At 43.3% G+C, this 15,391-nt stretch overlaps 2 protein-coding genes across 3 annotated transcripts in view; one reads left to right on the forward strand and one right to left on the reverse strand.

Moving 5' to 3' along the window:
• Positions 1-1,251: 1,251 nt before the first annotated feature.
• ZAR1L (zygote arrest 1 like) lies at positions 1,252-8,509 on the reverse strand. Its single transcript, XM_038762177.1, has 4 exons — positions 8,231-8,509; positions 5,870-5,962; positions 3,800-3,874; positions 1,252-1,569 (listed from the first exon to the last, which is right to left on the reverse strand). The coding sequence occupies exons 1-4, from the start codon at positions 8,507-8,509 to the stop codon at positions 1,426-1,428; spliced, it is 591 nt and encodes a 196-aa protein (XP_038618105.1). The 3' UTR covers positions 1,252-1,425.
• Positions 8,510-12,113: 3,604 nt separating this feature from the next.
• Positions 12,114-15,391, forward strand: part of BRCA2 (BRCA2 DNA repair associated) — a 48,082-nt gene continuing 44,804 nt past the window's right edge. For both annotated transcript variants that reach the window (XM_038762153.1, XM_038762154.1), the window contains exon 1: positions 12,114-12,282. In XM_038762153.1, coding sequence (XP_038618081.1) covers positions 12,273-12,282 — 10 coding nt within the window. In that variant the 5' untranslated portion in view covers positions 12,114-12,272. The remainder of the gene's footprint in view (positions 12,283-15,391) is intronic.

Consider the following 15,391-nt stretch of genomic DNA (forward strand, 5'->3'; position numbering starts at 1 on the left):
TCTTTTAGACTGTGAGCCCAATGTTGGGTAGGGACTGTCTCTATATGTTGCCAATTTGTACTTCCCAAGCACTTAGTACAGTGCTCTGCACATAGTAAGCGCTCAATAAATATGATTGATTGAAGAGAAGCAGCATGGCTTAGTGGAAAGAGCCTGGGCTTGGGAGTCAGAGGACAAGGGTTCTAATCCCAGTTCCGCCACTTGCCTGCTTTATGACCTTGGGCAAGCCACTTAACTTCTCTGTGCCTCAGTTACCTCATCTGTAAAACTGGGGATTAAGACTGAGTCCCATTTGGGACAACCTGATTACCTTGTATCTACCCCAGCGCTTAGAGCAGGGTTTGGCACACAGTAAGCACTTAACAAATACCATTATTATTATTATTATTATTATTACCCCATTGCTAAGTATAGTGCCCAGACAATAGTAAGCACTTAAATACCATTAGAGAAAAAACAGTTAAGGATGAAAGGCAAACTGACTTTAGGATGCCCAGTTGGTAGCATTCTTCCCCTAGACCAAAGAGGGTCATTCGCAGAGTGGGATCTTGGAGAGGGATGTCAGAGGCAGGGGTTTGTTTCTTAACCGTTGCGAACTAATATGACTCTAGCTGTGTAGGCCAAGCTTTACACTGGCAGTTGAAACCTATCTCTTTTCCTCTTTTCTGCATGATCTGATGACACCTACAAACAGAAAATAAACTTACCTCATCTAATAACTGCCACCTGCCCGCCCTGCTCCAATGACAATGGGCAAAGGACTGTACTAAATTCTTGGGAGATCAATCAATCAATCGTATTTATTGAGCGCTTACTGTGTGCAGAGCACTGTACTAAGCGCTTGGGAAGTACAAGTTGGCAACATATAGAGACAGTCCCTACCCAACAGTGGGGGAGATTACAGAAGCAGTGATCCCTGTCCACAAGTGTAGCGGACGGAGTTTAGTGACTCACGTTCCACTACACCGTAAGCTCCTGTATTCTCCCAAGTGCATAGTTCGATTTTCTGCACACACTAAGTGTTCAATAAATACCATTGATTGATCGTCAATCGTATTTATTGAGCGCTTACTGTGTGCAGAGCACTGTACTAAGCGCTTGGCAAGTTGGCAACATATAGAGACAGTCCCTGCCCAACAGTGGGATTGATAGATTAAAGGGTGCTTCAACACCACAGCCCAGCTGGGTCTGAATAGCAATTCCACCCCCACTTCCCTCCACAGTCCTCAATACCATATTGAAGGCTGCCTCTGAAGTTTTAGATGAGCTGATTTTATTCACACTGTACAGTTATGTTACAAAAAAAGATACTAAAGTCTAATCCATTTTCCAGTGCCAGGTCATAAACCTAAAGTCAAAGCCAGGTTACAGAGACGAGGTAGAGCGTTTCGGGGTTCTGAAGTGCTGTATAGAAGTTGTTAGCCATCAGACAATGTACTTGAAGCTGTAGGTGCTGTCGCAGGATAATCGTTTCCCTTTGCAACGGCCACAGAGCTCTTGGCGGTGAGGTCGTTTCAGGTCAATGTGTCTCTTCTTCTGAGGGCAGGAGCAACGAGACTTTGAACACATCTTTAGGAGACAAAGACAAAGACATGCCATCTCTCTCTCTGTTTTTATGGCAATGGCATTATATTTCAGTCAGGATCTCATTATCCTAACTTCCACTTTAGGGCCAGTCTCATCTATCTGAAATTTAAGGTCAATCATGCCCCCTCATTTGGTATTTAACCTGCAACAGATATAGGCCTTCACCCTGAAACTCCTCAAAGTAGTTTTAACGAAGATGCTCACTGTGAAGGAGAGGTGTGTGTCACACAGAGGGCAGAAGAAATGCAATGACAAACTTGATCCTGGAATCCCCAAACGAGTATATTTTTAAAAAAAAAACAAAAAACGAAAGCAAAGGTCCTGGTAGATCAGTCTCCCGGCCAGTTTCTAACCTGAATATTGGAAACAGTTCTGGTTACAATAGTATTTACTGTGTGCTTACTATGTGTGAAGCACTGTGCTAAACTCTGGGATAAATAAAGAACAGTCTAGTTACAGTCTAGAATCCTTGAGAGATGAGGAGAATTGAGCCAAGCTTTCCAAAGAGAAGAGTTTTGAGAAGGAATCAGGTTTCCATGCTAACTGCATGGGTTTAGTTTCTGAAAGTATCCATTTGGTCCAGTAAAAGACTGGTAAAACCAAAAGATTATGGGGCAATTGAGGAACTGCCCAACAAACTGACACGTCAGGTGAAATTCAACCAGGTTTAGGGTAGGGAACCCCAAAATAAGATAGGTCCACCGTTTTTGCAGCCCCTATTGAATGGTGTTAAGCTTGATGGTTACAGGTTGCCCACCTTGTGAGGAAAAGCCAGTTCCAGGGACTTCTAAATTCGTTGTTTCTTGTACTCAGATTGCTTTGTGCTTCTGCATTTTTGTATCTGCAATATTTGTACACAACGCTAGCAGTTGAATCCATTAGAGCTAAGTTTCTGGGGCAAGGCGGCATGGCTGAACAATGAAGAAAGGAGCGGATGGTGGTGAGGGAAGGCGCTGAGGACTTGGGGTGGGGCTCTCCTTCCTCGAAAACACCAGACATCCTTCGGCTGACCAAGAAGCAACAGACCAAGGTAACGCAACGGCATTGTGAAGCCCCACACCATAAGGTTCTTTGTGGAAATCCACCGATCCGAAGCTTCTCGCCAGGGCGACTTCTCATCTCACCCCAACCTCGTCCAAAGCACCGCGTTCCCCTCCCGGGCCCCCAGGAACACGGGTGCTGCCTCCGTGCCGTGGGAATCAGCGACGGGAGCCACAGGAGAGGAAAGCTGGAAACGGAGATCCCGGACAGTAAGGAAATTGGGGCCCTAACCTGTACCAGGCGAGGGACAGACCAGCTGAAGACCTGATTGTCACCAGTGTACAAAACCCGATTAACGGCTGCCCTGACTTGGAGTCACCATGGATAAAGACTTTGTTTAATCTGCATATTGTATAGCCAAAAATGGTGTACTGAAAATGGAATGAGCTCACCAGAAAGCGGTGGAAAAAACGTGCTTGGTGAGGGAAACCTTTAGTTTTATCTAAGCAAAAGGCTTCCACACGCCAAGCTTCATCATTCCCCTCAATCAATCGTATTTATTGAGCGCTTACTGTGTGCAGAGCACTGTACTAAGCGCTTGGGAAGTACAGGTTGGCAACATATAGAGACAGTCCCTACCCAACAGTGGGCTCCCTCAGAATGGAGCAAAAGAAAATGGACTTGAAGGATCACGTTAGAGGCGAGGAAACTTTCGAGGGCTGGAATAGGTGAAGAAGGGAAGTGAGACAACATCTCTGTAGGTTCTTAAATTAATTCATTCAGTCACTCATTTATTGAGGGCTTACTGTGATCACAGCAATGTACTAAGCACTTGGGAAAATACAGTACAATAAATAGTGGCATTTCCTCCCCACAAGGAGCTTGCAGTCTAAATTCAGATTGCTTAGGATGGATGTGAACCTTCCGCTAAGTGGAAGATAGACCAACTTCCCAATATCTCTCCCTAAAGCTTGAGGATTGGGGCAAAATCAAGCCTTTACAGGCCAATCCTAGAAATTCATTCCTTATAAGAGAAGCAGAGGCATTCACTCCAGTGAGTATCTGTGCCAGGGTGAAGTGAGCAGGGTGGAGGTTTGAGCCAGACGTAGAGGTGGCATAATAAGAATGATAAGGACGACATTTGTAAAGTGTTTGCTCTCTGCCACACGCGGCGGTAAATGCAGTCAGGTCAGACACAGTCCCTGTCCCATACAGAGTGAAGCGGACTCACCTGGCACTGGATTGCTTCCACTCGATAGGGGTTAAAGCTCTTCTGGCACTTGCGACAGAGTTGTTTGAAATAAACCTAGAGAGAGTTGGGCAACTTGTTAATACAGCATTTTATTTAGTTGGCTCCAGAATCCTCAGTTTGGATTCATTCCTTCCCCTTGGTGGGACAGAGGGAAGGAGGGAAACCTTGATTCTGTGTATTGAAAGTACTTTCATTCGTTCATTCAATCGCATTTATTGCGCGCTTACTGTGTGCAGGGCACTGTACTAAGCGCTTGGGAAGTACAAGTTGGCAACATATAGAGACGGTCCCTACCCAACAGTGGGCATTGAGCGCCTCCTGAGCGTGACACTGTACTAAACGTTTGGTGTAGAGTGTTATGTTGCCAACTTGTACTTCCCAAGCGCTTAGTACAGTGCTCTGCACACAGTAAGCGCTCAATAAATACGATTGATGATGATGATGATGATTGGGCCAGTGTCAGAGTGGGCTGTTCCACTTAGAAGACTGATTAAAGAACAGTGCTTTGCACATAGTAAGTGCTTAAATACCATCATTATTATTACAGGATTATGCTGCTTTAAGGAGCCATTCCTCCACACACAAACACACCCTTAGCCCCCCCATAACCTAAGAACAGTGCTTTGCACATAGTAAGCACTTAACAAATACCATCATTATTATTACAGGATTATGCTGCTTTAAGGAGCCATTCCTACACACACACACCCTTAGCCACCCCATAACCTAAGTAGTTTTTAAATTTAGAAGGGCAGTAATTAAAGTACTATGAAGTAGCTTTCTCCAAGCCAGGCTTCATGCTTATTTGCTTGTTCTGGATTTCAGCTATTTCGAGTTATGCCTTGCCTCCATGGGGCACTCAGATCCTTCAAAAACCATCCCTCTCCCACACGCACTAGCAGGACGTGATATTCAAAACATTCAGACCAAGAAGAAACACGGATGGCAAGTCTCGGCTAATTACTTCTAGCGTCATATGGTCAGGTATGCTCATGAGCTCACTAGGTGGGGAAAGAAAAACGGGCTAAACAATATGGATTTCTCCTACGGTTGTCACCTTCTTAAATTTAGCATCATCATCATCATCAATCGTATTTATTGAGCGCTTACTATGTGCCGAGCACTGTACTAAGCGCTTGGGAAGTACAAATTGGCAACATATAGAGACAGTCCCTACCCAACAGTGGGCTCACAGTCTAAAAGGGGGAGACAGAGAACAAAACCAAACATACTAACAAAATAAAATAAATAGAATAGATATGTACAAGTAAAATAAATAAATAAGTAAATGGGGTAATAAATATGTACAAACATAAATACATATATACATGTATGTATATATGTATGCATATATATATACACGTATACATATATGTATATGTATACATACATATATACACATATGTATATGCATAGACACACATATATACATTAGCAGAGCTCAATGTATACATACATATGTATATGCACATATCTATATATACATACACATATGTATATATGTATACATATATATGTGTACATATATACATGTATGTATATATGTACACACGTATATGTATATGCATACATATATATGCATATATATGTGTGTGTATGTATGCACACACACATATATATACATATATGTGCATATACATATGCATATATATGTGTATATATGTGTATGTACACACACATATACATATATACATTAGCAGAGCTCAATGTATACATACATATGTATATATACATATCTATATATATACATACACATATGTATATGTGTATGTATATATATACATGTGTATATATGTATGTGTGTGTATACACACACATACATATATACATATATACATTAGCAGAGCTCAATGCGTAGTTAGGAAAGAGCCAAAGTGCACTATTGTTGATTTAAGGTCTATAAGTTAACCAGATAGTGGTAGTTGAGCATTTGACATGTCCATTCGATTATAAGTTGTGGAGGCAAGAATTGTGCTTTCTTATATTTATATATGTTCTCCAAAGTAGCCAGTGTTGTACATTACACAAAGGACTTGTTCAGTAACTTACCTTGTTAGTTCCAGAAATACACCACACATAGGCACTTTCCCATCTGGTGTTACAGTCTTTACAGTGAAAATAGCCATACTTCTGTTCTAAGAACTTCAATGGAAAAAAAAAAAGTAAATGGGGGGGAAAAAAGAAAGGTTTGCCTTCATTTTTCTTTGCTGTCGTGAAGATTTTGGAGAAAATACATACGGATTCATTTTATCTTTTCTGTTTGAGCAGGCACTCTTCGTGAACTGTTACGGAGTAGTGTGGCCTAGTGGAAAGAGCAAGAGCCTGGGAGTCTTCGGACTTGGGTTCTAATCTGCTAGTTGTCTTCTGTGTGACCTTGGGCAAGGCACTTAACCTCTCTGTGCCTCAGTTAACCTCATCTGTGAAGTGGGGATTCAATGGCTTTTCTCCCTCCCACTTGGATTGTGAGCCCCATGTGGGACAGGGACTGTATTCCATGTGGTAGGGGGACCTGGGACTGCCACTTGCCTGCTGTGTGACCCTGGGCAAGCCATTTAATTTCTCTGAGCCTCCGTTTCCCCGTCTGTAAAATGGGGATGAAATACCTGCACTCCCTCCTGTTTATACCGTGAGCCCTAGGCGGGACGGGGACTGGGTCTGACCTGATTATTTTGTATCCACGCGTGGCTCAATGGAAAGAGTGCGGGCTTGGGAGTCAGAGGTCATGGATTCTAATCCTGACTCCACCACTTATCAGCTGGGTGACTTTGGGCACGTCACTTCTTTGCGCCTCACTTACCTCATCTATAAAATGGGGATTAAGACTGAGCCCCAGGTGGGACAACCTGATGACCTTGTATCTCCCCCAGCGCTTAAAGCACTGCTTGGCACATAGTAAGCGCTTAACAAATACCATCACTTATTATTACTACTATTTTCTGGGCCTCAGTTCCCTCATCTGCAAAATAGGGATGAAGACTGTGAGCCCTACATGGGACAACCCGATGACCTTGGATTTCCCCCAGTGCTTAAAACAGTGCTTGGCACATAGTAAGCGCTTAAATACCATCATTATTATTACTATTCTCTGTGACTGTTACCTCATCTGTAAAATGGGGATGAAGACTGTGAGCCCCACGCGGGACAACCTGATGACCTGGGATCTCTCCCAGCGCTTAGAACAGTGCTTGGCACATAGTAAGTGCTTAACAAATACCATCATTATTATTACTATTCTCTGTGCCTCTGCTACCTCATCTGTAAAATGGGGACGAAGACTGTGAGCCCCACGCGGGACAACCTGATGACCTGGGATCTCTCCCAGCGCTTAGAACAATCAATCAATCAATCAATCGTATTTATTGAGCGCTTACTGTTTGCAGAGCACTGTACTAAGCGCTTGGGAAGTACAAGTTGGCAACATATAGGGACAGTCCCTACCCAACAGTGGGCTAGAACAGTGCTTGGCACATAGTAAGCGCTTAAATACCATCATTATTATTACTATTCTCTGTGCCTCTGTTACCTCATCTGTAAAATGGGGACGAAGACCGTGAGCCCCACGTGGGACAACCTGATGACCTGGGATCTCTCCCAGTGCTTAGAACAGTGCTTGGCACATAGTAAGCGCTTAACAAATACCATCATTATTATTACTATTCCCTGTGCCTCTGTTACCTCATCTGTAAAGTGGGGATGAAGACCGTGAGCCCCACGTGGGACAACCTGATGACCTTGGATTTCCCCCAGTACGTAAAACAGTGCTTGGCACATGGTAAGCGCTTAACAAATACCATCATTATTATTACTATTCTTTGTGCCTCTGTTACCTCATCAGTAAAATGGGGGTGAAGACCGTGAGCCCCACGTGGGGCAACCTGATGACCTGGGATCTCTCCCAGCGCTTAGAACAGTGCTTGGCACATAGTAAGCGCTTAACAAATACCATCATTATTATTACTATTCTCTGTGCCTCTGTTACCTCATCAGTAAAATGGGGGTGAAGACCGTGAGCCCCACGTGGGACAACCTGATGACCTGGGATCTCTCCCAGCGCTTAGAACGGTGCTTGGCACATAGTAAGCGCTTAACAAATACCACTATTATTATCATCATCATCAAATACCACGCTCTACTAAAGGTCATGGATTCAAATCCCGGCTCCGCCACCTGTCAGCTGTGTGACTTCGGGCAAGCCACTTGACTTCTCTGTGCCTCAGTTTCCTCGTCCGTAAAATGGGAATGAAGACTGGGAGCCCCCCGTGGGGCAACCTGATGACCCTGTAGCCTCCCCAGCGCTTAGAACAGTGCTTGGCGCATAGTAAGCGCTGAATAAATGTCATCATTATTATTATTATTATTATTATCATCATCAGATGGGGTGGTGTGATCTGGAGCGAAAGAGGGACTCACTTGGAAAAGTGGTTTGTTGGAGGAGGAGGCTCCTTGTTGGGCGGGCCCAGGCCTTGGAAACCCGCAGGAGGCGGTGGCTCCCTGTCCCTCGCAGGGCTGGCCGGTAGGGGGCGCCGCCGCCAGGCCGGACGAGCCCACTCCGGCGGCGGGGGAGGCGCCGCCCAGCGCGCACTGCACCGCCGCGTCCACCCGCGCGTTCACCTGCACCCCCACCTCCTTGGTAGCGGCCCCGCGCAGGCGCGGGCCCCCCCCGCCGCAGGCAGGCCTCCAACTGCGCATGCTCCACGTTGGCCACCATCGCCTGACCTTTGACCCGTTGCCAAGTGGGCAGCTTGGCGTGGGCGGCCGGGCCTAGTGGGCAGCCGCCCCCAAACAGGCCGTAGGGGACGCAGACGAAGGTCGCCATGGCCGCCCCTTCCCCACCAGGACCAGCCTCCCCGGGCAGCTTGTTTGGCAACGGCTCCTTGTCCTTTCCCCGCCGTGGGCGCCCATTTTTCCCTCCCCCGCTTTATCCCGGGCCCGCGGCTGCCTCCCATTATCCGCCCTGATGGGGTTGATTGACAGGCCAACCTCCCCCTCCGCCGGCAAGACCCCCGGCTTTGGGGGTCAGAGGTCGTGGGTTCTAATCCCGCCCCCTGGCAGCTGCGGGGCTTTGGGCAATTAATAATAATAATGGCATTTATTAAGCGCTTACTAGGTGCAAAGCACTGTTCTAAGCGCTGGGGAGGTTACAAGAAAATCAGGTTGTCCCACAGGGGGCTCACAGTCTTCATCCCCATTTTACAGATGAGGTACCTGAGGCCCAGAGAATAATAATGGCATTTGTTAAGCGCTTACTATGTGCAAAGCACTGTTCTAAGCGCTGGGGAGGTTACAAGGCGATCAGATTGTCCCACAGGGGGCTCACAGTCTTCATCCCCATTTTACAGGTGAGGTACCTGAGGCCCAGAGAATAATAATAATAATGGCATTTATTAAGCGCTTGCTATGTGCAAAGCACTGTTCTAAGCGCTGGGGAGGTTACAAGGTGATCAGGTTACGAGTTGATCAGGTTATCTCACGGGGGACTCACAGTCTTAACCCCCATTTTACAGATGAAGGAACTGAGGCCCAGTGAAGTGACTTGCCCAAAGTCACACAGCTGACAATGGGCGGAGTCGGGATTTGAACCCATGACCTCTGCCTCCAAAGCCCGGGCTCTTATCCATTGAGCCACAATGCTTAACAAATACCATCATTATTCTTTCTGTTCTCCTGCACTCTCCGCGCACCTAATCAGCCCTCAATTAATAGCATCTGATTGATCTATTTCCCGCAGAGCAGCGACTGCACGTGAGTTGTACCCCTGCCGAATTGTAATAATGATAATGATGGTATTTGTTAGGCATTTACTATGTGCTAAGCACTGTTCTAAGCGCTGGGGGAGGTACAAGGTCATCAGGTTGTCCCGCGTGGGGCTCACAGTCCTAATCCCCATTTTACAGGTGAGGTAGCTAAGGCACAGAAAAGTGAACTGACTTGCCTAAAGCCACACAGCTGATAAGGGGCGGACAGGGATTTGAACCCACGCCCTCTGACTCCCAAACCCGTGCTCTTTCCATTACGCCACGCTGCTTCTCACTGTACTTTCTAAGCGCTTAGTACGGTGCTCTGCACACAGTAAGCGCTCAATAAATGCAGTTGAATGAATGGAGTTGCACCTTCGTGAACGTGCCAGTATATTTTGCAAAGCTGAGCGCAGGAAAAGTTGGTTGAATGGTCTTGAGAGTTTTCAAATAGTAGTAGTTGTATTTATTGAGCACCGAGTTGGGACAATGCACTGTACTAAGCACTTGGGAAGTACAAAACAAAGAAATGACACAATCCCTCCCCACAAAGACGTTACAAGAGGGTGGGGAGAGTCTGCCCTTGAGTCCTTCCCCCCACATAGCATTGACATAGCTTTGAACTCTGTTGCTTCCCCCTAAATTTAATTTATTTTTAGGGTCTGTCTCCCTCGCTGTAAACTTCGTGAGTGCCAGGATCTTGTCTACTAAAATGTACTTACTGTACTCTCCCAAGCACTTAGTGTACTGATCTGACCAGAGTAAGTGCTCAAAAAATACTATTGAGTATTTAATAAATTGTTTAAGCAGCAGCATGGCAGTGGCTAAGTACCAATCAATCAATCGTATTTATTGAGTGCTTACTGTGTGCAGAGCACTGTACTAAGCGCTTGGGAAGTACAAGATGGCAACACATAGGGACTGTCTCTAGATCAATCAATCAATCAATCGTATTTATTGAGCACTTACTGTGTGCAGACCACGGTACTAAGCGCTTGGGAAGTACAAGTTGGCAACACATAGAGGCAGTCCCTACCCAATAGTGGGCTCACAGTCTAAAAGGGGGTGACAGAGAACAAAACCAAACATACTAACAAAATAAAATAAATAGAATAGATCAATCAATCAGTCGTATTTATTGTGCACTTACTGTGTGCAGAGCACTGTACTAAGCACTTGGGAAGTACAAGTCGGCAACACATAGAGACAGTCCCTACCCAACAGCGGGCTCACAGTCTAGAAGGGGGAGACAGAGAACAAAACCAAACATATTAACAAAATAAAATAAATAGAATAGATATGTACAAGTAAGATAAATAAATAAATAAATAAATAAATAGAGTAATAAATATGTACAAACATACATATATACAGGTGCTGTAGGGAAGGGAAGGAGGTAAGATGGGGGGATGGAGAAGGGGACGAGGGGGAGAGGAAGGAAGGGGCTCAACCAAACATACTAACAAAATAAAATAAATAGAATAGATATGTACAAGTAAGATGAATAGAGTAATAAATATGTACAAACATATCTACATATATTCAGGTGCTGTGGGGAAGGGAAGGAGGTAAGATGGGGGGATGGAGAGGGGGACGAGGGGGAGAGGAAGGAAGGGGCTCAACCAAACATACTAACAAAATAAAATAAATAGAATAGATATGTACAAGTAAGATGAATAGAGTAATAAATATGTACAAACATATATACTTATATTCAGGTGCTGTGGGGAAGGGAAGGAGGTAAGATGGGGGGATGGAGAGGGGGACGAGGGGGAGAGGAAGGAAGGGGCTCAACCAAACATGCTAACAAAATAAAATAAATAGATTAGATTTGTACAAGTAAGATGAATAAATAAATAGAGTAATAAATATGTACAAACATATATACATATATTCAGGTGCTGTGGGGAAGGGAAGGAGGTACGATGGGGGGATGGAGAGGGGGACGAGGGGGAGAGGAAGGAAGGGGCTCAACCAAACATACTAACAAAATAAAATAGAATAGATTTGTACAAGATGAATAAATACGTAGAGTAATAAATATGTACAAACAATATACATATATTCAGGTGCTGTGGGGAAGGGAAGGAGGTAAGATGGAGGGGGAGAAGGGGGAGATATGTACAAGTAAAATAAATAAATAAATGTTGCCGACTTGGACTTCGCAAGGGCTTAGTCCGGTGCTCTGCACACAGTAAGCGCTCAATAAATACGATTGAATGAATGAATGAATGAATGAATGAAATACTATTGATTGATTGATTGAATGAATGAATGAATCCGCCCCCCCACAAACGGCCTGGTCACGTGGCGGGGGAAAAAAAGAGGGCTTGGTCACGTGATGGGGAAGGCACTGTATAGTCACGTGGTACGGGGCGGCCTGGTCACGTGGTGGGGGAGCGCGTTAAGGCGCGAACGCCTGAACAGGTGGGGGCGGAAGTGGTGCTGCTGCGGCGCGCGAGCAGGGCGCTTCTGCTCCGTCCGCGCCCCTCGGCGTGGCGCGCGCGCGCGCGTGCCTCTGAGGGGATCGGGGGTTGATGGACGGGCGGCGCCGCCGCCGGCCATGACACACTGACCCCGGTTAGTGAGGGCCACGGGGATGGAGCCCACCCCCTTCCCTCCCAAACCAGACCAGACCAGACCAAACCAGAACAATCCGGTTCCCTTTTGGGACCCTGAGGCGGAGGGGAAGGGGGCGCCTACTACGCCCCGACCGGATGTGGACAGGTGGGATAATGGAGGAAAGGCCCTGAACTTCCCTGGGCCTCAGTTAGTCATTCCGTTCATTCAGCCGGATTTACTGAGCGCTTACTGGGTGCAGAGCGCTGTACCACCACTAATAATAATGTTGGCATTTGTGAAGCGCTTACTATGTGCAAAGCTCTGTTCTGCTAAACGCTTGGAAAGGACCAATTAGCAGTAAGGAGAGCCAATCCCTGCCCACCCCGGGTTTACAGTTTAGAATAAATCCCCCCCGCCTTACCTCCTTCCCCTCCCCACAGCACCTGTATACCTATATACCTATAATCCTAATATATATATATATATATATATATATATAATCCGATATATGTATACCTATATATACCTATAATCCTATTATATATATAATCTTATATATAAGTATATTTACCTATAATATATACACAATATATATATATATAATATACATAATAATTATATGATATATATTGTAGATACCTATACTATATATCTTATGGATATAGGATTATATATATATTTGAGCACTTGCTGGGTGCAGAGCACTATACTAATAATAATAATAATGATGGCCTTTGTGAAGCGCTTACTATGTGCAAAGCACTGTTCTGCTAAGCACTTGGAAAGTACCATTTAGCAGCAAAGAGAGCCAATCCCTGCCCACCCCGGGCTTACAGTTTAAAATAAATCCCCCCTGCCTTACCTCCTTCCCCTCCCCACAGCACCTGTATACCTATAATCCTAATATATGTATAGTTATATATATATATATATATTAATCCTATTAATAATCCTATTATATATATAATCCTATATATAAGTATATATACCTATAATACATACACAATATATATGATATGCATAATAATAATTATATGATATATATTATAGATACCTATACTATATATTATAGATATATATAGGATTATATATATATTAGGATTATAGGTATATAGACATATGTGTGTTTACGTATTTATTACTCTTTCATTTGTACATATTCTATTTATTTTGTTAATATGTTTTGTTGTCTGTCCCCCCCTTCTAGAATGTGAGCCCCCCCGCCTTACCTCCTTCCCCTCCCCACAACACCTGTATACCTATATACCTGTATACCTATAATCCTAATATATATATAATCCTGTATATATAAATATATACCCATTTGCCTACAATCCTATTATATATATACAATCCTATATATAAGTATTTATTACCTATAATTATGTAATAATTATAATATATAGTATATATCTGTAATATATATTATTATAATCCTAATATATATACCTAGTATTATAATCCTAATATATATATATAATCCTATATATATAGTATGTATGCCTATAATATATATTATAGGAATATATACTATATATACCTACAATTTGTGTATATTGTAGGTATATATATTTTATATATATAGGATTATATATATATATACACATATATTAGGATTATAGGTATGTAGACATATATATGTGTTTGTATGTATTTATTACTCTATTGTATTTGTACATATTTATTTTATTTTGTTAATATGTTTTTTGTTGTCTGTCTCCCCCTTCTAGACTGTGAACCCACTGTTGGGTAGGGACCGTCTGTATATGTTGCCAACTTGTATTTCCCAAGCGCTTAGTACAGTGCTGTGCACACAGTAAGCTCTCAATAAATACGAATGAATGAATTTATTAAGCACTAACTATGTGCAAAGCAGTGTTCTAAGCGCTGGGGAGGTTACAAGGTAATCAGGTTGTTCCATGTGGGGCCCACAGCCTTAATCCCCATTTTACAGATGAGGGAACTGAGGCACAGAGAAGGGAAGTGACTTGCCCAAAGTCACACAGCTGACAACTGGCAGAGCCGGGATTTGAACCCATGACCTCTGACTCCAAAGCCCGGGCTCTTTCCACTGAGCCACGCTGCTTCTCCAAGAGGCAAGACAGACATCAAAACAAGTAAACCGGTACCAATATAAATAAATAGGATTATAGATATATAGACATCAAAACAAGTAAACAGGTATCAGTATAAATAAATAGGATTATAGATATATAGACATCGGAACAAGTAAATGGGTGTCCATATAAATAGGATTATAGGTATATAGACATTAAAACACATCAATATAAATGAATAAGATTATAGATAGACAACAAAACGAGTTGGTTTTGTTCTCTGTCTCCCCCTTTTAGACTGTGAGCCCACTGTTGGGTAGGGACTGGCTCTGTGTTGCTAACTTGTATTTCCCAAGCGCTTAGTACAGTGCTCTGCACACAGTAAGCGCTCAATAAATGCAATTGATTGATTGAATAAACAGGTGTCAATATAACTAAATAGGATTATAGATATATAGACATCAAAACGAGTAAGCAGGCATCAATATAAATAAATAGGATTATAGCTATATAGACATCAAAACGAGTAAGCAGGCATCAATATAAATAAATAGGGTTATAGATATATAGGCAACAAAACGAGTAAACAGGCGTCAATATAACAAAATAGGGTTATAGATATATAGACATCAAAATGAGTAAGCAGGCATCAATATAAATAGGATTATAGCTATATAGACATAAGAACAAGTGAAGGGGCGTCAATATAAATAGGATTATAGATATATAGACATCAGAGCAAGCAAACAGGCATCAATATAAATAAATAGAATTATAGCTATATAGACATAAGAACAAGTAAAGGGGCGTCAATATAAATATATTATATAGGATTAAATCCTATATTAAATATATAGGATTATAGATATATAGACATCAGAACAAGCAAACAGGCATCAATATAAATAAATAGAATTATAGATATATAGACATCAAAACAAGTAAACAGGCATCAGTATTTTTGGGGTGTTGACATTCCTGCATCCCATCCCGCCCCTCTGCCACCCTTTTTTTTCCCCCCCAAACCCCCTCCCTTTCAGACCCTCCCCTGACACAGCCGTAGCCTCCCCTCTCCTAGTTGCCGGTCAACAAAATTCACAATCAGTTCATCATCATCATCAATCGTATTTATTAAGCGCTTACTGTGTGCAGAGCACTGTACTAAGCGCTCGGGAAGTACAAGTTGGCAACATATAGAGACAGTCCCTACTTTGACA

Source organism: Tachyglossus aculeatus, chromosome 20 (genome assembly GCF_015852505.1).
Source record: "Tachyglossus aculeatus isolate mTacAcu1 chromosome 20, mTacAcu1.pri, whole genome shotgun sequence".
In the NCBI taxonomy this organism is placed as follows: domain Eukaryota; kingdom Metazoa; phylum Chordata; class Mammalia; order Monotremata; family Tachyglossidae; genus Tachyglossus; species Tachyglossus aculeatus.